At 43.3% G+C, this 23,026-nt stretch overlaps 1 protein-coding gene across 4 annotated transcripts in view; it reads right to left on the bottom strand.

The window, feature by feature from the left end:
- The window catches only part of MYRIP (myosin VIIA and Rab interacting protein), a 156,869-nt gene that overhangs the window by 46,003 nt on the left and 87,840 nt on the right, over window positions 1-23,026 (bottom strand). For all 4 annotated transcript variants that reach the window (XM_035130386.3, XM_035130389.3, XM_088653660.1 and 1 more), the window contains one exon: window positions 81-217. In XM_035130386.3, the coding sequence (XP_034986277.1) occupies window positions 81-217 (137 nt within the window). The remainder of the gene's footprint in view (window positions 1-80; window positions 218-23,026) is intronic.

The raw sequence follows: 23,026 nt of genomic DNA, 5'->3' as shown, positions 1-23,026 counted from the left end.
AAGTGGACTTGTGCTCATGAACATTTATGCTACAATAAATCTGTTAGGCTTTAAGGTGCCACAAGACATTGCCTCTGTACCTAGTATGTCAGAACAAGCTCCGGTCTCCAGCCGATGTTTTCTGTATAAATTCTTCAGGACTTTAGCACTTCCAAAACGCTTGAAGCGGCTTTTCACATTATTGTAGTACCATTCCAGCGACTGAGCTCTTAAAAGTCTGGAAGAAAGGAAGAAAGATAGATTTCAGAAAATTTAGAACCAAGCTGGGGTTTCTTTTAAAACAATTTCTCAGTAGTTTTAGGAAGGCTGGGCTGGGGAAAAAAATAAGTAAAATATACAAACTCTAATCACCACCCCTGGTTTTAGCCTAGCTCTCTATCATGCTGTTTGTTGTAATTTGTCTAATTTGCAAACTGAACACATTTTGATGCTCTTACAACAAACAGATAACATTATAGTTTTAGGTTTGCACAAGCAAATAATTATAGTTGTTGTTCAGGTGCTTTGAATTCTTCTTTTCTCTCTGTTTCACAGAGGTTTTGAGAAAACATTCTTTTCATAACAATGGAACCCACGGAACAATTGGATTCATGGTATCTTGATCCCATCCCATCTCCTCTGGTGATCAGAAACAATTTTGAAATTCACTTTGCTATGCTTCTGGTGAGTTTTTAATATGACATTTCTCCGATATATTAATTTTAAAGTCTAAATCTGTGTATCTTTTCTGCATAAATTCCCTAACAGATTGTGATGAATCTTCTAAAGCTTTTCAGCCTCTTAACATTATGTTAAGTCACAAATGTCCCTCCTGATTCCTACTGTATAGAAGGGATTTGGAGGGGGGGGAGGAGCAATGCCTGTAGAAGGTATTACAATAAAGGGCCCATTCAAAAGAGAAATAAGGACACGGCCTGCTTGTTTCAGAATCCTTTAATGTTGACCTGCATTTTGGAAACCACGAGTAACCGTGTTCTGCAAATGCAGCCTTTCAATGTGTGTAGAAAACTGAATAAACTCCACCTCCAGATCTATATATGGAATCATTTTCTTTCAATTACCTATATTGCAGTGTATGCCAATTCTCTCCATGCAGTACAAATGCTCATTTAAAGAACATTGTCACTCTCATTTTAAAGGGGGAAATGGCTATAGCTATTTTCTTTTAGTTTCCGTGCTACAAGGACAGCCATATTAATTGTTCGCAGCCTGAAATCCCAAGGCCATAGATTGTGTTATGTAAAGTAATTATTCAGTCAAATCCTATTAACAGGTGGTTTTTTTGTTTAAAAAAAACAACCACAGAAGCAATATTGTGACTGGGTATCAGAATTATGTGCCATGTGATGATTCAGTCCATATTCAAGTACTGAAAAACTGAGTGGTTAAATGAACGAACCCAATATAAAAGTGTTAGTACAAACCATGAACTGATGAGATCACACAAAGGGAGAGTGTAGAGGCAAGAAAAGTAAGGGAAGAGAGAAAGGAAGGAAGGAAGGAAGGAAGGAAGGAAGGAAGGAAGGAAGGAAGGAAGGAAGGAAGGAAGGAAGGAAGGAAGGAGAGTTGCTTCCACACAAGCCTTTCATTCTGAAATGAGAACAGTAGGTAGCAAGCCTGGCCTTAAATCTTGAGTGGTGCCCAGGACCTGGTGCAGAATTGAAGTGGTGTCGAACCTGGTGCCCATTTCCCTCCAAGGTGAGAGGAGAAGCCTGGCAGGACAGCTTACTCTATGGCATTAACCCCTTCATGCATGAATTAGACTCATGCATGCTGGTTATATGAGGCAGGTTCCCTACAGGCTGATGAAGCTACTCATCAGCCATGCACTTGAAACTGAGCAGTAAAAGCTGCAATGAAGAAACAACTAATTTAAGGTATGAAAACCTTTAAAAGACTTCTTAGCACTTTGCCAGGACCACAATGGATGCCACAGTTGCATTTTAAAAATGGCCCCAAATCTTCTCTGGAAAAGACCATAGGATGGCACGGGCAGACTGGAGTGTGTGTGTTGGCTGGATTCTCCTTAAAAATTGAGTGATGGCATTTCCAGGCAAGAAGTATAAAATATGTGTGGGGGACAGGAAGGAATGTGTGGCTTTGCTGTGTGTGTTTCTTTGTGTGTGATAGTTGCTTGACATTCTGCTTGGAAGGGCTGTGTCCCAACTGGCCTAGTGGACCAGCTTCCACAGACAAAGATATTAATGAGAATCTGAAGATACTGGCAACATTTCTTGCAAGCTTCCAACATTTCACAGATTAAAATAGATGATATGCTTATAACACCCCCCCTCAAAAACCACTGCTCAGGCACAATCCCTCTGCATCAGACATTGTTCAGTGCTCTGTTCCATCTGCTATATTCATTTGATCTTTGATATCTTCCACTATTTTCCACTCACTGAAAAATCCCAACACAGTAGTGCATTTTTTTAAAAAAAAATCTACCATCACATACTAGCTAGAACTGGACCTAGTAAGCTAGCTAAACACTTGCAATGCATGCAGCAAGCACTCAAGGGCTAACCCTAAACTTTTTCAGCAGGGGACCGGGGAATGAATGAATTCCTATGCCCCAACAAACAACTCAGAGATGCGTTTTAAATAAAAGGACACATTCTACTCATGTAAAAACATGCTGATTCCTGGACTGTCCGCGGGCCAGATTTAGAAGGCTATTGGGCCAGCTCCAGCTCCCGTACCTTAGTTTGCCTACCCATGCTTTAGAAACTCAGAAGAATTTCAGGTTTCTTTTTTAAAACCTTTAAGCTCTCATGCCTGCAGATGAAACCTGGAGAACAGGGGTGAGTGGAATCAACATTAAATGCTCCTATATCAGAAGCTTATTTGTAAATATTGCAAAATATACAACAAGTTTAATTCTCCCAGATCATCATTTTAAAGACAAGTTTATTATTCTGAGATTATTCAGGTTCTAGGACAAACCTACAGTCCTATTCATTTCACTAACCGTGATCCAATAATTCATCTGATTTTGGAAACATTGCAAAAACCTGTCAAGAGCAAGCCAGAAAACCAGTACAGTGGTGCCTCTACTTACGAATTTAATGCGTTCCGAATGCACATTTGTAAGTTTAAAAAAATTGTAAGTCGAATCCCATAGGAATGCATTGGGAGAAAAAATTCATAAGTTGAAGCAACCCTATCTAAAAATTCGTAAGTAGAAAAAATCCTATCTAAACCGCATCCAAGATGGCGGACGGAGCTCCATTCGTAAGTAGAAACATTCGTAAGTAGAGTTATTCGTAAGTAGAGGTACCACTGTATCTTGGCTACAGTCTTTCCACTCTGGCTGGTGCAGTGCTAGATGCTGAACTAATGCTGACACCAGGTGGAAGGAAGATGTCTTGTCCCAGGGGCTAAAAGACCTCAGTTTCATTAGTTTCATAAAATAGACACAACTGTCCATTACAGTTTTCTCACCTGTGAAGGAACAGCTTTCTAGACAAAATGAGTAAATGGGTTTCAAATGGAAAATTAAATATATGTGGTTTTCAGTCTCCCAGGTTCAGTTTTTCCTTGTTTTGCTTATAAAACCCTGTGAAAACCTCTCTTCACTGATGTTGCCTGCTACTATTTCAGAATGCTCCTCAATAATCATTCCTATCATGCCGTCTTGACTTAATCCATGGTCCCCAATGCTCTTGGGGTACACCCCCAAGGACTTTAGCTACATTCCCATTTCAGTGCTTGGTGTCACACAGTCAGGAGACATACAAACTAGACAGCCCTCCATCATGGTGCTTTAGTAAGCAGACAATATATACCGGCTCTATCTCATATGTTCTGTTTTGCTGCGCAGGGCAGTTGATTAAGGGACCTTTGTAGCATATCTTTGTAGCAAGTATACACCAGAAAAAAGCTATATTTAAAATCTGGAAGCTGACAGATTATTTGGAACATCAAACTGGCATATGTTCTGCATGCCTGACCCGCCCCCCAAATGAACTAGACATGAATAAAGGAGAACATTGCTTTCAGGTTACCTGTCCACAATAACTATTAAATATTAACAGATCTATGTTTCCACATGCTGTATTTGTTTAGTTAGTTAGCACAAACACTTTAAACTAAAAATATGCAGCTCCCCCAATTGCTACAATTATATGTATGACTTAAAACCAACTCACCTGACTTTTACACAGAGTGTTGTGAATTGTAACTAAAACTGCTCTGGGATTTCTTGAAGTGAGGACTTAGACACACTTTCCTCCACACTTTCCAGACACGGTCAGCTTTTTAAAGCTCTGTGTCTGAGTGCCCCCTTTTGTTTTTGCCGCAGAGCTCCCCGTCCCCCCAAAAAACCATTCTAAAATGCTGAATTGGAGCAAATGGCAATCCACAGAAAACCCAGATAGCAGTTTGCTTCGATTTAGCTTTAGAGAGCGGGTTTCTGCAGGGAAAGTTCTGTAGCAAAAAGGAAGGTGGGGGAGGTCTTTAGACACAGAGTTTTACAGTGCAGACCTGTGCCTAGAAAGAGTGGGGCAAAAGGTAAGTTGTGGGTAAGCCCTGAGTTTGCTACCACTAGACATCTATGACTATTCCACTTCCAAATCAGGGATTACACAGAAGAGTAAAAACCTAGGTACAGGTCTATGACACACACACACACACACACACACACACACACACACACACACACACCTTTTTATGAACTGTCTTTTGAATCTCACCTAGGGCCTGTTTTTCTGGCTAGCACCTGAGTTCTAGACACGTGGAATTATTTCTGATCTTGCTCAATAAGACTCATTTAGAGCAATTAAACCCAAAGGTGTATTTGTTGGTAAACATACAGTAGTAGAAGGATAAACAAATACAGTCAAGCTCAACGCAGATAAGTGGGGTTCAACCTGTTCTGGAATGGGATTGCACACACCCTAAAGGAGCAGATACACATCTGGCTCCACTGTTCTCACTGGAGATATAAGGCAGAGTGCCTTATATCAGCTTCAGCTGGTGGCCCAGCAGTGACACTATCCAGACAGGGATAATCCAGTTTCTGTTGTCTATCCTATGGTAGCCTCTAAGTTAGATGACTGCCAACCATTATATGTGGGGCTGCCTTTGAAGATAGTTCATAAATTGCAGCCAGTGCAGAACTCAGTGGCCAGGCTGCTGACTGGGACCAGAAGGTTGGACTGTATAATGCCAGTTGCATGCCCAGCCACAGAGTCCCCCGCCTGATCTGGAAGGGGTAAAACGAATGGACACGACAACTGTCTGGAATTTAAATTGGCCACAACTTGTGTTGATTTCAGATGTAGAAAGCCAAAGGCATTGGGCATGTATCCCTCTCAGCCCCCTCCTGGGGGTCTGAGGCATGACAGGGTCTATTTGGGAGGTCGGTCCTTTGCAAAACACAGGTTTATGCAGATGGCTCCCCAAATGCTGAGGGAAGCTCTATGGCCCACTAGCGCTAAGCAGCTGGCTCTTTGGACAGAGACTTCACTTCAGACCCCTCTAACGGGGACCCTGTTATTGCCACCACAGGAAAAAAAGGGGGAAATGAGTCACCACTTCAACCCCCTCCCAACTCGAATGGATGAAAGAATACAGGATTCTGCCCAAGGCCTAAACCGCCAATGTTGTGACTATGGGGAAGGCGAAACCTGCAACGCAAGGAAAATTCCTTCCCGGCCCTGAATACAACAACCGTCAAAAGACCACAGCAAAGCCCTCCTGGCTGAAAAGGAAACAGTCAAAGCAATAAGCAACTATTAATGAAGGGAGGGGACGGGTAGGTGACACTCAGTAGTGTCAGCCGGAATAAATCGCCGGTGGGCGGACCCGAGTGAAGCCTGCTTCCTTTGGGTCCGTTGCCCAAGCCACGCCCCCCAGGCTGCCGCGGATTGGCCTGTTTGATTGCCGGGTTTGGCAGGAACCTATGAGCCTCCGCAATGGCCAAGGGGGATGCTGGCACTGTCAAAACATGGCGCAGTGCAGGGAGGCACCGCCACTATTTGGGAAAGGCCTGACCGTGTCACACCAGTTCTGGCCCAACTCCACTGAGTACTGATTGGTTTCAAGGCTCAACTCACATTGCTGGTTTGGATCTATAAAGCCTTATGCAGCTCAGAAACCCAGTACCTCAGGGCCTGCCTCTCCAGCCTGAGCCTGACCTTCTTATCAGAGGCTCTTCTCTGTGTGTCTCCTCAGACAGTTGTGAACTTTTTCAATGGTAAATCCCAGAAGGCTTACCCCAGGCAAACCCCAGTGTCTAGGGATCTACTTAATACATTCCTGTTTGCAAGACATTATTATTATTATTATTTAGAAAAGAAACCGAAAGAAAAATGTTCTAACGTCTATTCTATGCATTGCCAATCAGAAGGTTGGTGGTTCGAAACCCTGCGACGGGGTGAGCTCCTGTTGCTCGGTCTCAGCTCCTGCCAAGCGAGCAGTTCGAAAGCACGTCAAAGTGCAAGTAGATAAATAGGTGGGAAGGTAAATGGCGTTTCCATGCGCTGCTCTGGTTCACCAGAAGCGGCTTTGTCATGCTGGCCACATGACCTGGAAGCTGTACTCCAGCTCCCTCGGCCAATAACGCGAGATGAGCGCCGCAACCCCAGAGTCGGTCCCAACTGGACCTAATGGTCAGGGGTACCTTTATCTTTAACTTTACCTCTGGTTAAGAACTTGATTTGTTCCAGAGGTCCGTTCTTAACCTGAAACTGTTCTTAACCTGAAGCACCACTTTAGCTAATGGAGCCTCCTGCTGCCGCCGTAGCACGATTTCTGTTCTCATCCTGAAGCAAAGTTCTTAACCTGAGGTACTATTTCTGGGTTAGTGGAGTTTGTAACCTGAAGGTTTGTAACCTGAAGTGTTTGTAACCCGAGATACCACTGTACTAAATTGCAAATGAGGCAGGAAAGGAATTTCTATTAGAGTAGGGAAATTTTTTACAGCTACCAACATGAGTTTGACCAAACTGCGGGAGGCAGTGGAAGACAGGAGTGCTTGACGTGCTCTGGTCCATGGGGTTACGAAGAGTCGGACACGACTAAACAACAACAACAACAACAGGTACTCAATAGGTAGGCAGGACATGTGTTATGTTCGAAGAGTCAGTGGCTATGTATGAGTCCTTGGGGACACATTTAATGTTTCTTGACATGTGAGTAATGCAGCATGTTCTCATAGCAATCTTGGAACCAGTTATAGACAGTTAAAGTATCAAAACAGTGCATTTCTGGCTATTCGTGTTCATTTACATTCCAAATAAAAATATTGTAATCATAATACCAAGATAATGTAAAACTTCTGCAGTTGTTCCTTTGATGAGTGTAATATGAAATCTGCAGCTGAAACACAACAGACTTTCTGCATAATAACTTTTGAATTGATCTGTTTCAGGAGACATTTTAAATGACAACATTTTTCTGTTAAAAATGACAGAAGTACAATAGCACATGAATTGTGTTGTACAGTATTAAACATTTCAAAACATGAGTTTGACCAAACTGCGGGAGGCAGTGCAAGACAGGAGTGCCTGGCGTGCTATGGTCCATGGGGTCACGAAGAGTCGGACACGACTAAACGACTAAACAACAACAACAAACATTTCATTAAATAATGGCTTGCACTACTGCATTTCAAAGTACATCATTGATAAATACCACTTGTCCTAATATAACCTGTACACAAAACCTAATATAAGGTTATGAAATGTGGTTACTGTGTGTTTCTATTCTGCTTTGTCAAACTGGAATGACTTGCATGCCATTCAGAAGATTCCAGTTTAACAGACAAACCTAACATTCTATGATACCTGGCAGATACCAAACAAAGCAATGTATAAATAATAAATTAGTTATTTAAAATTACCTAAGAGGAGGTTTCTGTTTCTGCAAGCTTCATATATGTCCAAGGATTCTCAAAAAATAGCAGAACAAAAATCTGCAGTTGCTGAAGCATAAAAAATATTCGCAAAAGAGATACAAGGTCATCTCTATTTGGAAAAAACAACACAGGATAAACCATGCAAATTAATTCTGTAATCCTGATTATTAAAAATGTGCACAGCTTTTTATTTACAATACCAACAGCAAAACGTCAACAACCTGATCCGAGGTCTGCTCCTCACTTCAAGAACACGTTGCGAACAAACAGCTGAAAAATCCCAGCTACAGAGAGGAAGAAAGCACTCACTGCTATTAGCAACAAAAAGCAATTGAAATTCATTTCAAGCTCTCTTAACAAACCACATTATTACCCCCCCCCCTTTAAATTTCTTATACTGCATCAGCTCAGATTCAACTTTTATCTCTAAATGTTTAATCCTTCACTCTGGAAGTCTAGCTTTTGCAAAAAATAGAGATGTGAAGTCTGCTTATAGAAAACATTTACGTCATATTTCATCCTCCCACTCGGAGAAGCTGTGGATGTTTGGAGATATGTGAACTGTTCAAGGCAGCATACTGCATACGTGTGGACGGAGGAGGTATCAGATAAACAACTAGCTCTACAAATGCAGTTCTTAAGAGAATTTGGGTGCCTCTAAGGTGCCTTCAGTGTTGGGGCAAGATTCCCATGGATATGGGAAAGTATACTTTATACTATATATGTAATATATAATGTACTATAACATAGTATATTATGATAGTATACTATCATAGCCCTGAAAACCTCAATTACTATCCAGGGTAATCTGAGCTGGCGACAGCTCCAGAAATGTGACTTGCTTAACACACTAGAAGCGACTTCTAGCCTTGCTTGGCTGGTTAAAGAAGCAACATGAGTTTTCTCATACTTTCTCCAGGGAATGCTAACTGTAGCTTAAATGGAATGAGGAGAGTTCCTACTGCTTGTGTCCTATATATTCTGCTATACTTTTTATAGTATGCATTTTATATGCAAATAAACATCTAAGCATTCTGTGCAGCCAGAGTAATTCTGGTTTTGCTCCCAGGAAACACAGCAAAGTAATGCCTTCAATGTTTTATGCACTTTGCAAGCAGAATATGATTTGAAACCACCTGGGAACAGTTACTTTTGCTTCTTTATTTATTTTCCCTCCTATGAGCAACTAATTGGAAAAGTGATGCATTTAAATGCACATCTTTTTCCAGCAGTGCTGCTGTGTTCATACAGCATGTTCAGCCAGGGACCAGATGCTAGAAATTTTAATTTTGCCAGCTGTCCAGCAGCCTAACAAAAGGTAGAGGCCAGTTTAGGAGATTAGAAGAAACCACTCCCGCCTCTAAAAACAGAATCTATACATTATACAAATGAGATTTTTAATCCAAGTTTAACTAGCCAAAAGGGGTTAGAAATTTGAGCACAAATGCCAGTGAGTTTTGGATGCCCATGGGCACTTATCTGAAAAACTGGAGAACTTGGGGAAACAAAGCCTATTCCGTTGCCACTTGCACTCCCTGGCTCTTCTAACCACATTGTAAAGCAAACAAGTGTCTATCAGCTACCTGGCACAGCATGAATTTAGAGTCTGCTTTTCCTTGAAAATTTTGGGCAAACTTGACGTTCGGCATGTGTCAGAATGCAGACATTGGGCCTGGGAGACCATTTTGGCCAAGCCACGCCCATCTTTCCTGCACCTGATGTAATGTAAGGATGTAGCTGCCTGCCAAAAGCAGGGATTGCAGGCCCTGTGTCTTTGCTCATGTGGATTGATGATTTTAAACCGCAGATAAAGGAAAATAGGTCGTCTGAGTGGACTGTGACATCAAGTGATAGGAGTGTTCCCCATCACTGCTATAAAGGGAGAGCATTTAAAGTATGGCATAGCTAAGGAGATGGGTACTAGACTGTTCCCCTACCCACACTTGTCCTCTTCCACAGAACAAGCAAACCAACCAACCCAGGTTCTCCCCAGCAGCTGTTTTCAGAGATCAGTATAGTGAGAGCAACAACAGGGGAGAAGCAGTACTTAGGAGGGCAACGTGCAATGCAACGTTCCAATGCATAGGTCTGGCAGTCAAATCTAGTGTGTCTCACATAATTTCCAGCCTGGCCACCAAGTGAAACCAACAAAAAATTCCATACAAGTCTTCATGAGACCACATATTCCAAAGCCCTGTTTGGCTGAAACCTTTTTCTTGGCTCAGAAAACTAATGCCCCTTGCAGCACCTGTTAAATCCCTTTATGTTTTAACTATGGGCAAGGTCCACTGAGACTTCACACGGTCACAGCGAAATGCAGAAGCAGCAACCGGCTTACAAAGAAGTGTGGTGGCATCTTGTCATGCCCTCTACTCTCTTCCTGACTCTCAAATCTTTCCTACTGCCATCAGTTTTTGAGAGGTGCTGACTTTATTTAAGGTACATGTGTGCTGCTGAAGAACAGCGCCAAACGTTAAAATGCATTATCAATCCATCATCAATCAGTAAAACAATAAAGGGCAAAGTTAAAACATCAGCAAGGAAATTTAAACAAATAGTCCACACGTAATAAGCTCATCACATTACGAGCTGCTTTGCATAATGATGGCACTGCATTATTGCAAAAAGAGGTGCCCATTTCAGATGTTTCACATCTCAAAGCTTTTACAATTACCATAGGTATAAACTGGGCCAGATACTCAGCCGAGAACACCCTTCCCCTAAATTAAGCAAGTCCTAAAGGTCAGTAGAAGGATGGGCAAAATAGATATTTCCGATCAGCCATGATCAAACAGCAGGCCGTTGTTGAGCATGTGAACAACTGGGGAGAGAAGCAGGCAACCAAACTGGGCTGCTGGTGGTGGGGAGGTTGAGTGAGAGCAGCATGATCATGGGGCGAAGGGGGCATGCTGAGCTTGCACCAGTGGGATGACTTAAGGGAGGAGGAGGCACAGGTGAGCTGGGGAGGTTTGGGGAGGAGTAAGGGCCTTGGGCAAAGAGTAAGAGAAAGGGGGCTTTGAGCAAGGTCAGTGGGAGTAGGGGGGTTGGTGAGCAAAGTGAGCAAGGCTACCAGCCCCTAGTATCATATACTTTTGTTATACAGTATGCTTCTTATTTCCCTGCTTCATCTGCTATGTTTTGGTGTGTCATACTGTTGTTAAAGGCCCCAAAGTGGGACCGGGGGGGGGCACACATCCCTAATGTTCACTTCTGTGAGATTAAGCAACGGAGCAAATTATTATGCCAATATTTAATCTCCACTTAAATGTAATGTAAGAAATTTAAAAAAAAAATTAAGAAAAACCCTCTTGGGTCAGTCCAAAGTGCTATCTAGTCTTGTATCCACAGTGACCAGCATGCGTATAGGAAGCCTGCAAGCAAGAGTTGAGTGCTACAGCACTTTCCCCACTTGTGATAATAGCTATTATTATTATTATTATTATTATTATTATTATTATTCAGCAACTGGTATAAACTGCTCCCAACACTGGTGGTAGTACATAGACATCATAGCAAGAAGCCACTGATAGCGTTATCCTCCGTGAATTGGTCTAAATGCCTTTTGAAGCCTCAGATAAGGAAGCTAATCTTATGGGAGAGCCACACATTTCTGTGAGAAGATCAGCATTTTCACATTTCACATAAAGAGGAAGGGTGGGCGTAGAGCTTTAATAAATAATAGGTTTCTTGGTTCTCCTTGTTAACCACACTGGAATCCTCTTGGTCTGGCCGATACATCTATTCGAGATGTTATCTGTTAGGGCTTGTAAAAAACTCACATCCAAGGATTTTGTATATTTTGGTTAGCCATGAAGGCAAGCATTCTAAATAGCTGAATATACAAGGAGAGCTGAACTGTTTGATATAATATAGTGATAATCTGCATTAAGTATACTTAGTATTTATTCCGATTAATTCAGCTAAATTGAATTCAGCTGAAACAGTGGTAGGGCAAACAATAAATCCTTACTCTACCACCAGCTGTTCACAAGTACAACATTGTACATTACTCATGCAATCCTTTCCTTTTTTACAAAAGCTAGACTCTTCTAGCCAAAACACTGGGAGTGTGGCTGATTTTTTTTTTAATGACTGCTGCTTTTATGAAAAGATAAAGAGCTGTTGGGCAACACCTGCTCGTTCCCTAGCTAGGATTTTATCTTTTTATTTTATTTTTCAGAAACACACAGATGCTGCACAGATTGCTGTTTGTCCTCTTATTGCTAAGGCTGCATTTTTATTTATTTTTTAAAATGCTTTTGGCTAATGTGATCAAAAATACCTTCACGTGGCCAATGAAGACTAGGTTGTGTGACCAGCTTGAAGCTTTTAGCTTAAATCCCAGAGTTTATGAACAGAACTGCAATATTCACCACATCTAAGCCTGGGATAACTTGCAGCTCAAACACAGTAAAGAATGAAAGCACAGAAAGCAACATTCACAGAGGAAGTCTTGCTTAACGTAAGGTGGGGACAAGGTTTTATATTAGAGCACCAAAGTGTTCATTTTTACGATGGGGTGTCTGGGCTTGCAAAGGCCCTCAGAGAGAGGACAGTGTTTTTTCTGTGTGTTCTACAAAGAGACACTTACAGAGGGTGAGGGAAATACTGCGGATTGTATTCCAAACCTCTGGTTTTCTTTTGTGACAAAAACACAAACTGTTTTCCTCAGGTCATTTGTTGCCTGAGGCAAAGGATGAGGAAGTAGGAGCACCCCAATTCCACATCCGCAAGTGAACCAGATTAGCTGTTGAAGGTTTGTTTGAAGGCAGGAGGCTAGTTTAATTTCTTTTAGTTCCTCCCCCCCGCCCTAAAATTCAACTTTAAAGGTGCCTAACATAAAAGCCCCTGATTCTTTTTGTGTGCAGTTTGGTAGGTTTCTTATTCAGGAGTGCTCTCTCATGTCTGCAACTTTCAAACCAATTTTCCATAACCACTGCAACTCTGAAATTGGACAGGATACATGCTCTCAGCAGGGAACACTTTCCCTATGAATTTCATCAAATTCTGCCCCAAAATGAAAGATGATGGATGTTTTCTTAAAAAAGAAAAGACCACCAAACTTTAAATGCGCCCATCACAAACCCCCCTATACCTATTTGCTTGTAATCTGGCAGGGTTTAGCAACAATTGTGTAGCTACAATGCCTACAAATTTCATCTACTCTATTTCTGTCAAAAGGAACTTAGTTATTGCCTTTTAAATTTTCTCAATACTGAATTAGCAGGCGTGGGGAGTGGAGAACAAAGCAGGTGCGGCCTGAAATGGACCAAATTGGGCTGCCTATGAAGTGCCTCAGATCAAGGTCGGCTGCTTTGTGAAGCACCAGATCAGATTTTGAACCCAAACCTGTGATTGATTTACGTTCCTAATAAGTAGCCACATTCTCTCTTTTGAAGTGTCCTTGTCTCATGCACAGTACAATAAGAAGCATGACTAGTATCAAAACTAATATACATAGGTTTACCCTGCTTTGGTACTAGTCTTCCAAAAATCTGTAAATGTGGAGTTTAGAGTTGACAATAAAACAAGAAGACTGTGTTCCATTTACAAGTGTATTTAAAGTTTAAATGTGGATTTTGTCACCTCCTAGTTTCCATTTTTCAACATCTGTGCAGCTTAAAGTTTATGTGAAGGGGTTTCTGATATTTGTGATGTGCTCCTGGGCAAATATTTCTGCTCTGTGTCAGCTTCTTGCATTTTCCTATGCTTTATGGATACTTATATTCCTAAGGAGTTACGTTGCCTTTGCTGAAAGGGGATGCTATTACATATGTGACAGATTACAAAGCAGCATGGAAGGAATTTAGAATGTCACTTGCAAATGAAGTCCTAATTCATTCCAGAGGTGAATTTCCCTGACAAGAGAGGCAATGGGCTCGACACCTCTCCACAAGCCATGGGCTCCAATCTGCAAACTCTTCTCTTTGATGTCTGGTCTGGCTGTGGCTATTTAGTACGGAAGGGGTTGCCAACCTTTTGGGGCCTGTGGGCACATTTGCAAACTCGAGAAACTGTTGTGGGTATCAAACTGCATCCCATTATGTGAGTGGATGCTGTGCACCTGTGAGCACTATGTTTTCATGACTTCTGTGATAGAAGATGAGCTACTCTGCAGATTCTGAGAATCTCTTTCAGTCTTTATTATGGCTTTAAGTGTTCTAGGGAACATTGTGTTGTGAAAAATAGACACCAGGAATTGGATTTACAGGCCCTGAGTAGCTGCTTACCAAACATGCTATTTCAATCAGCTGCATCGGGAGTGTGTGTGAGAGGGATAAAGGCAGGGAGTAAATATCATAAGCCTGGGTACAAGGCTGGCAGCTTACTTACTACCTGTGGGGCCCCGCGGCCATGCTGTGGCCTAGGCCCCATCTAAGAAACATGCAGCTTTGCTAATGGTTCTTGAAGGCAGGGCCTGGGATCAGACCTTCTCCTTGTGATCTGTTTCTAGACTATAAGTAAAGGAAAAGGCAAAGAACCCTTGGGTGGTTAAGATGGACACAGGTGGCGCTGTGGGTTAACCCACAGAGCCTAGGGCTTGCTGATCAGAAGGTCGGCGGTTCGAATCCCTGCGATGGGGTGAGCTCCCGTTGCTCGGTCCCAGCTCCTGCCAACCTAGCAGTTCGAAAGCACGTCAAAGTGCAAGTAGGGAAGCGGAAAGGTAAACAGCGTTTCCGTGTGCTGCTCTGGTTCACCAGAAGCGGCTTTGTCATGCTGGCCACATGACCTGGAAGCTGTACACCGGCTCCCTCGGTGAATAATGCAAGATGAGCGCGCAACCCCAGAGTCAGTCATGACCGGACCTAATGGTCAGGGGTCCCTTTACCTTTACCTTTTTTAAAGGCAAAGAACCCTTGGATGGTTAAGTCCAGTCAAAGGCGACTATGGGGTTGTGGTGCTCATCCCACTTTCAGGCCAAGGGAGCTGGCGTTTGTCCACAGACAGCTTTCCGGGTCATGTGGCCAGCAGGACTAAACTGCTTCTGGCGCAACGGAACACCGTGACGGAAACACTGTTTACCTTCCTGCCACAGCAGTACCTATTTATCTACTTGCACTGGTGTGCTTCCGAATTGCTAGGTTGGCAGGAGCTAGGACAGAGCAACGGGAGCTCCATCGCGGGGATTCGAACCGCCAACCTTCTGATCGGCAAGCCCAAGTGGCTCAGTGGTTTAGACCACAGCGCCACCCACGTCCCTTCCTAGGCCTGACCATTCCCAGCTCCCCATTGGAGGGTTCCCTTAAGAGGACTTGGCGGCATTTCCTCAGAGCCTTAGCGCCAGCCCATAGGACTAGCATACAGCCATCACACTCCCAAGTTGCACGATAGGCCTGTGGAATTGACTTGCACTTGGGTGGGCCTGTGGTTCCTGCATCTTCTGCCCATAGTATCCCAGCATTCAGGACTGGGATGGTGGCATTGACCACTAGGCTGCCTAATGACTGGGTACCTGCCGTATGCCATGCCACACTCTGAAAGCTGTAACCAATAAAAGCCGTGACCATTAACATTACGGCAGCCTTTATGTGGTCATTTGCTTTCACATCTCAGCCCCCTACTCCATGCTTCAGATGCAAGACTGAAGGACAGAACATGTAAGAACAGTGCTTCTGATTTTACTTCTCTGAAGCAGAGAACAGGTTTTACAAGCCCTTGCCCCCCCCAAATGATATGATAATTTAGGTTATCACTACATTACGCACCATTCTTTTAAAAAATCTCTAACATGGGAGAGGGAATTTCAAAACATAAACATCCCAAATGCTGTGGTTGGCAATATATAGCCTAAACTGTATTTGGCAGTTCCATATTTGCCAAAATGGCTTACCATAAACAAATCACAAGACAAGCAGAAAAGAAACTGAAAAGATATATACAGTATGCAAACTAGAGTATGAGTTCCATGAAAGGGAATGGAAGAAAATCAGAAATAAAGAGGTTCTGTAGCCAAGCAAGTTAAAAGTTGCTATCTTCTGCTTTTACTTCCCTCTACTAGGAAAAAAGAAAGCATTAAATTCAAATCTGATAGCTAATGTTTTGTCAGCACACCATTGATTTTATGCTCCATTATTATTCATTCAAGCTCTGTACATGAGTAGTTGAGAAAACCAGCTGCAAAGTGCTTAACTAGAGCTTATCATTGCAAAAAGCCAGTAGTCAAAAACAAAAGCTCACTTCCAGCTTTGGGAGAGATCCATAAGATTATCAACATTTCATATAAATTAATCCATCAAGTGGATAGTAATGGATCTTATCCTCCAGCAGAAAAAAATATTCAGACATTACATAATCCTTAGGTAAGCACTTGTACATATTGTGGAAATAAACATTCCCCCAGCTATAAAACCTTGTCATACTTTGTGCCAAGCGAGGTGGGGGCGGAGGCAAATGCAGCTATACTAAACTTGCCATTTTTTGATTACTCCAAGTAAGAGTTAGTAGAGTGGGGGTGTTGAATAATAATCATCATGCTTATATGCATGGTGAACAATCTTTCGGGAAGTACACAAAGTATTTGATAGCTCCAGTGTGGAGTAAAAGTACAGTACATATTCAATCCCCTCTACTTTGTTCCTTGTCTACTGGAGAGAAAAGCACTGGGAAGGCAGGCAAGGGATACAGGCTGACTTTATGCTCGCCAGGTCCTCTGCTCCTGCTCACAGACCTGTGAATTCACAAATCTGTGCATTGAGGCATGGATGTGTCTATTCTACCCAGCAGAAGGTACGGTGGAATTCACTCTCATCTTCATGCAATTAGGATTGCAGCATTACATACTTGTTATGTTGTTGTTGTTTAGTCATGTCCGACTCTTCATGACCCCATGGACCAGAGCACTCCTGTCTTGCACTGCTTCCTGCAGTTTGGTCAGACTCATGTTTGTAGCTTCAAGAACACTGTACAACCATCTCGTCCTCTGTCGTCCCCTTCTCCTCGTGCCCGCCATCTTTCCCAACATCAGGGAAGCACTCAGGGCTGATTTCCTTCAGAATGGATAGGTTTGATCTTCAGAATGGATAGGTTTGATCTTCTTGCAGTCCATGGGACTTTCAAGAGTCTGCTCCAGCACCATAATTCAAAAGCATCTCACTTCCATACATCACTACTGGGAAAACCATAGCTTTAACTATACGGACCTTTGTAGGCAAGGTGATGTCTCTGCTTTTTAAGATGCTGTCTAGGTTTGTCATTGCTTTTCTCCCAAGAAGCAGGCGTCTATTAATTTCGTGACTGCTGTCACCATGTGCAGTGATCATGGAGCGCAAGAAAGAAAAATCTCTCACTGCCTCCATTTCTTCCCCTTCTATTTGCCAGGAGGTGATGGGACCAGTGGCCATGATCTTGGTTTTTTTTTATGTTGAGCTTCAGACCATATTTTGCGCTCTCCTCTTTCACCCCCATTAAAAGGTTCTTTAATTCCTCCTCGCTTTCTGCCATCAAGGTTGTGTCATCAGCATATCTGAGGTTGTTGATATTTCTTCCGGAAATCTTAATTCCGGCTTGGGATTCATCCAGTCCAGCCTTTCACATGATGAATTCTGCATGTAAGTTAAATAAGCAGGGAGACAATATACAGCCTTGTCGTACTCCTTTCCCAATTTTGAACCAATCAGTTATTCCGTATCCAGTTCTAACTGTAGCTTCTTGTCCCACATACAGATTTCTCAGGAGACAGATGAGGTGATCAGGCACTCCCATTTCTTCAAGAGCTTGCTGTGGTCGACACAGTCAAATGCTTTTGCGTAGTCTATGAAGCAGAAGTAGATGTTTTTCTGGAATTCTCTAGTTTTCTCCATAATCCAGCACATGTTTGCAATTTGGTCTCTAGTTCCTCTGCCCTTTCGAAATCCGGTTTGGATTTATATACGGTTGTATATAGTTAGCTTCAAACTGTGTGTCTTACAAATTAAAAAGAAAAACACAACTGTTTGAAAACAGGCTTCCTCAACCTGGGGCCATCAATAGGTTTTGGACTACAGACCCCATCATTCCCGATCATTGGATATGCTGGCTGGGAGTGATGAGCGTTGGAGCCCAAAACAGCTTGCCAGGGAGGGGAGGGGTAAGGTTTATTTATTTAGGTTGGAAAATCTGGTTTAAAGGAACTTGCCTATACCATTTTACGGAAGATCAGAAGCTAGGCTACAGGATCCAACGTATGGACAATTATTATTTTTTCCTTCCCCGCCTCCTGTTGATGTCTTGGGGTTTTAATTTTTCAATACATTAATAGCAAAATGTGGCTGCCTGGTGAAAAACTAAAAAGAAGAACAATGAAGACAAGAAACCAGAAATCCAAGTCCCACGCACAGGAACAGAAAATGGCACTGGGGCACAGGTCACATTCAAAAATAGGAAGTTATAGGTTTTGCACCATGAATATAGCCAGGATTTATTGGTGGGGCAGGCTTTATGTTGGGGGGTGGTGCAGAACTGAGTTATCTGCAATGCAATTGGTCAGTTAGTTAAGTATTTTTATTTATTTACTTGATGGGGGGCATCTGCCCCCCCCTCGCTATGCCCATGGTTTGCACTATGCTTACAGCAGATGAAGAGAAGACCCTCAGTAGAAACAAACGGATAACATGGAACACTATTAGCAAAGTTGTAGAAGCGTAGCAAAAACTCCTTGCTTAGCACGCTTGTCAGGCATCTATTTGCCTGCATCCAAGTCCAAGCTGCGTAGCAGATAACTGTCCAGTGCGCTCCCGTTGCGCAGTTTCTGCTTCTATCACGAAAGTCAAACCTCGTTTCCTAAACGTCTCGGAATTCTTTCTTCTGAAGTTTAGATAACAGTTCAAACTGCAGCTTGTAGCAGCGGAAACTTTCCCAGCTTTCAGTGCTCGTGAAATAAATCACTTTCACTCCCTTGTTCATTAAAACAAGTAAGATTTATTGACATTTTAAGATAGCTTCACCCAGGAGTATTTAGCTCCATGATGCTGCAGCTCCGACGAACAGCATAGCAACAGACAGATTGCTTACAGACAGTGTCATATATTTCAGATACACAATAGCAACAGGTACTACTTCCTGTTTCCTGTTTATATGACACGTCACAAGCCCCTCGTGATACAGGACGACTGCTGAGCTATTTAGCCCAGCTCACACCCCCTCTCGTCCTGCATCGCAGGGGTAGCGTAAAGACTTCCTTACACAAGACACAAACCTTTGCAGAATCCCTCACGTCTCCGGAAACTCAAAGATTTGGTGAACCCAACTGCCAGGTTCCCCTGGCTCGGGCAATCCCTCAGTTTTGCCAATCCTGCGTGGACGCCTTGACAAACGTTCCGAAAACGAATGTCAGCGCGTATGGCACTGGTTATAACTTAACCAGTCTCAGCAAGCATCAAACAGAGCCGGTTGTCCTCCCAAACCGTGATGGGTTGGCAACACTTCCCGTTGACCTTCTGGACCAAACATTGGCAAACCTGAATCGCTCCACAGACTCCTGAAAGAGCGTCATACTCAGTCTCCGCAGAGAAAAGAGTAATAAAGCTTTGACGCTTGGAATAGCATTCCATCAGAGCATCATCATACTTCACACCTATCTCAGTTGCTGACTCCCTGTCCTGCAACTTGGCCCAGTTGCTGCCAGACCAGCACGTGTCCTGTGCTGCACTCATAATTGGCTGCCTAAAACACAACTCCTTAGTATCTCCCAGATACCTAAGAACTTTCTTTATGCCATTCCGGTCATGCACACTGGGCTGTGCATCCTCTTGGCTAAGCCTCTTCACAGCAAACATACCAACTGGTTTACTCCACTGAGAAAAACTCAACAAACTCCTTAGAGCTGATTGGAACATCGCGGGGCTCTGGGACTCAGAGTGTTCCCCGGACTGACTATCCTCAACAAAACAAATCTCTAAGGGTATTCTGATACTAGCACTATCAGCCTTCTTGAACTTTGCAACCAACTGTTCAATCTTACCTTCCTGCCTCAGCAAGAAACTGTGATCCGCAGATCTGTCAATCCTGACACTTAGGTAAATCCTTACGGGACCTAATTCTTTGAGCTTAAAATACCTGTCAAGCTCCTGTGCAAACCAATGCACCTGTGCCTCTGTATTTTCAATGCATCTGATGCTATCTACAAAACAGAACACAAGAATTTGCTTCTGGCTAGAACCTGCCAGATAAAGACAACTATCAGCAAATTTCTCTTGAAAACTTATGCTTTCCAAAACTTCATCCAAACTTACGGTTGACTGCTTCAAACCATAAATGGGTATATGTAACTTCAAGACAACATCAGGCTCATCGATCTCAAACCCTTGTGGAGATAGCATGTACAGCATATCCTCCAACGGTGAATTCAGACAAGCATCACTGATGTTAAAAACAAAACTTTCCTGAGCAGCTGTAGATAACAAAGACCTTAGCGCTTCAGGTACTGCGGGTGCAAAACTCTCAGAATGCAACTCCTCCAGCTTTGAGACATCTCTGGCTACAAACCTAGCCCTATACTGAGATTCTCCAGTTGCTGTGGTTTTAAGCTTAAACACCACACGACTATGTACAGCACGCTGGCCCTCGGGCCGCGCCACTGTGAAAAACACCTTCCGTGCTTCCATGGAGTCTAACCCCATCTGCATTGCCTTGCAGTGGTGATGGGGACAGAGATAGCATGCTCATCGTAACCTCCCCCCCCCCATTTGCTTACATGGAAAGAAAAAAGCCTGAGAGGGAAATGTGGAATGCAAACAAAAATGCAGATTGTTATGATTACATTAAAGTTTAAATTGAACATTCAGGGATTACTAATTAACATCTGTAATCAACCTGCCCCTGTATTGGTTTGCTTTCCATTGTGCTACTGATTAAGGCTGCAGTCCTCATCCCTCTTACCTGGGAGGAACCTTCCCTGAATTCAATAGGACTTATTTCTGAACAGACATGGTTAGGATTGCACTGCTACTCACTAAGGCTGAACTGTGCTCCCTCATGACCCCAATCCTGCAAAGTATTATCACTAAAAGAGGACCACGGAGTGGGTGAGTCCTCATCCCCATGCTCTTTTGTAGAATATCCTGCAGGATTTCTGAAGTGCTAATCAGAAAATAGGTGGCAGCATTGAAGGGAGGAGCCTCTCTCTTTTACATCTGAGGACTGTTCAATAAACCACCTCAACTGACTGAGTCAATACCAAATTAAAGGGGCAATGCAGTGTTGAAAATGAATAGGCGAAATAAATGAGGTCATGAAATGTAGGTGTGAAGACTGCAAAAGCCACTTCAGCTCAGTCCTTTGAAATGCTTTGAGTAGTTATATTAAAACAGTGCTATTAAGGCAGAGAGGGAAAGAGCAACACACAGATAGAGAGGGAGAGATAGAGGGAGAGAGCGCACCTCTTTGAAATAGTTCAGGCATCCCCAAACTGCGGCCCTCCAGATGTTTTGGCCTACAACTCCCATGATCCCTAGCTAACAGGACCAGTGGTCGGGGAAGATGGGAATTGTAGTCCAAAACACCTGGAGGGCCGAAGTTTGGGGATGCCTGAAATAGTGCATATTTCAACCTAAAATTCCTTGGGGAATTTCAATACACAAGAGGGCACCCATAAAAAGTAGAAGGCTTTTTCCTCCTCAAAAGGGTTTTCTCAGTTTTCTTTTCCACTCATTTATATCACACGTGCACACTTACATAGCCAAATTCTTCTATTTAGTGTGCGGAAATTGAAACACAAGCAAAATGGCCGCTTACCTGGTTCGAAGGGTGAGTGGCTGTTGTGACCCGGCACAGCTACCCTGGCACCCTCCAGAGCCCTGCCATGTTGCTTGGTGCCATTTGCTGCTCCCCCAGCTGCTGCAGAGCATCACAGGTTACCACTTGACCCGTTTTTTAATTCAAAGCCAATCCGCAGTGGCCTGGGGGTGGGGGCAGGGCATCAGGAGCAGACCTGGAGTCCACAGTCTTCACTCTGGTCCACCCCCTAGCCATAAAAGCCAGCCAACGCTGCATGCTGCGGCTCGGTAGGCCCAGGAGTGTCACCCACCTGTCCCACCCTCTATTACAGGGTTGTGTTTTTTGATGTCCTAACTTTTCCCTTTACAGCAGGCACCCCCAAACTTCGGCCCTCCAGATGTTTTGGACTACAATTCCCATCTTCCCCAACCACTGGTCCTGTTAGCTAGGGATCATGGGAGTTGTAGGCCAAAACATCTGGAGGGCCGCAGTTTGGGGTTGCCTGCTTTACAGATTGTGCAGGCTTTGCTATGGTTTGGTTTATAATGGTTGCCATATTCGGAGCCAGGAAGCAATCTCCCCTGCACTGCAGGTTTTGCCTTCCCCATAGCATTAATCACAACTTTTGACAGTTTAGGCCAAGCATCCCCAAACTTCGGCCCTCCAGATGTTTTGGACTACAATTCCCATCTTCCCCGACCACTGGTCCTGTTAGCTAAGGATCATGGGAGTTGTAGGCCAAAACATCTGGAGGGCCGCAGTTTGGGGATGCCTGGTTTAGGCCTTGGGCAGAATCCTTTAGTCTAACACAGGCATCCCCAAACTGCGGCCCTCCAGATGTTTTGGCCTACAACTCCCATGATCCCTACCTAACAGGACCAGTGGTCGGGGAAGATGGGAATTGTAGTCCAAAACATCTGGAGGGCCGAAGTTTGGGGATGCCTGTAATAGACAGTGATCCGGATAATGACACTGTTTTGATGTGGTCTTCCTCAGTGTTCAACTCAGAAATGTATACAGTCAACTTCTAAGGAGCAGCGGTCATAAAACAGAATCAAACTGTAGGACATGCTACCAATGTGATCCTTGAAAAATGTATATTCTTCCAACATGCATGAACCCTGCAGATTTTATAGAATGTAAGCTGTGTTATCCTCCTTTTGTCTAATCACTGAATGGCAAACTGGGACACTGGGGTGCTTTCACATGCCATGTTTATGCCAAGCAGCTGTCCTGTATATCTAGGAGAAACATCCAAAATATTTTATTATTCACTGCCACGAAAGCTCTAAAATTACCGCTATGAATGCTCTAAACATTAAACCTGTCAGATCATAGGAAATCTCTTATGAAGAGTGCTTAAAATTCAACCTCCTCTACAGCGCAAGGCTTCTTTGTTCCTATGTGACACTTTACAACCAAAACGTAGGTGTTAGGAATATCACAACAACTGAACTCCCCATGGCCAAGGTA

This window comes from Zootoca vivipara, chromosome 11 (assembly GCF_965207765.1).
Source record: "Zootoca vivipara chromosome 11, rZooViv2.hap1.1, whole genome shotgun sequence".
Lineage (NCBI taxonomy): Eukaryota > Metazoa > Chordata > Lepidosauria > Squamata > Lacertidae > Zootoca > Zootoca vivipara.
The sequence above is the reverse complement of the archived record's forward strand: the minus strand, read 5'-3'. Positions and strand labels throughout refer to the sequence as shown.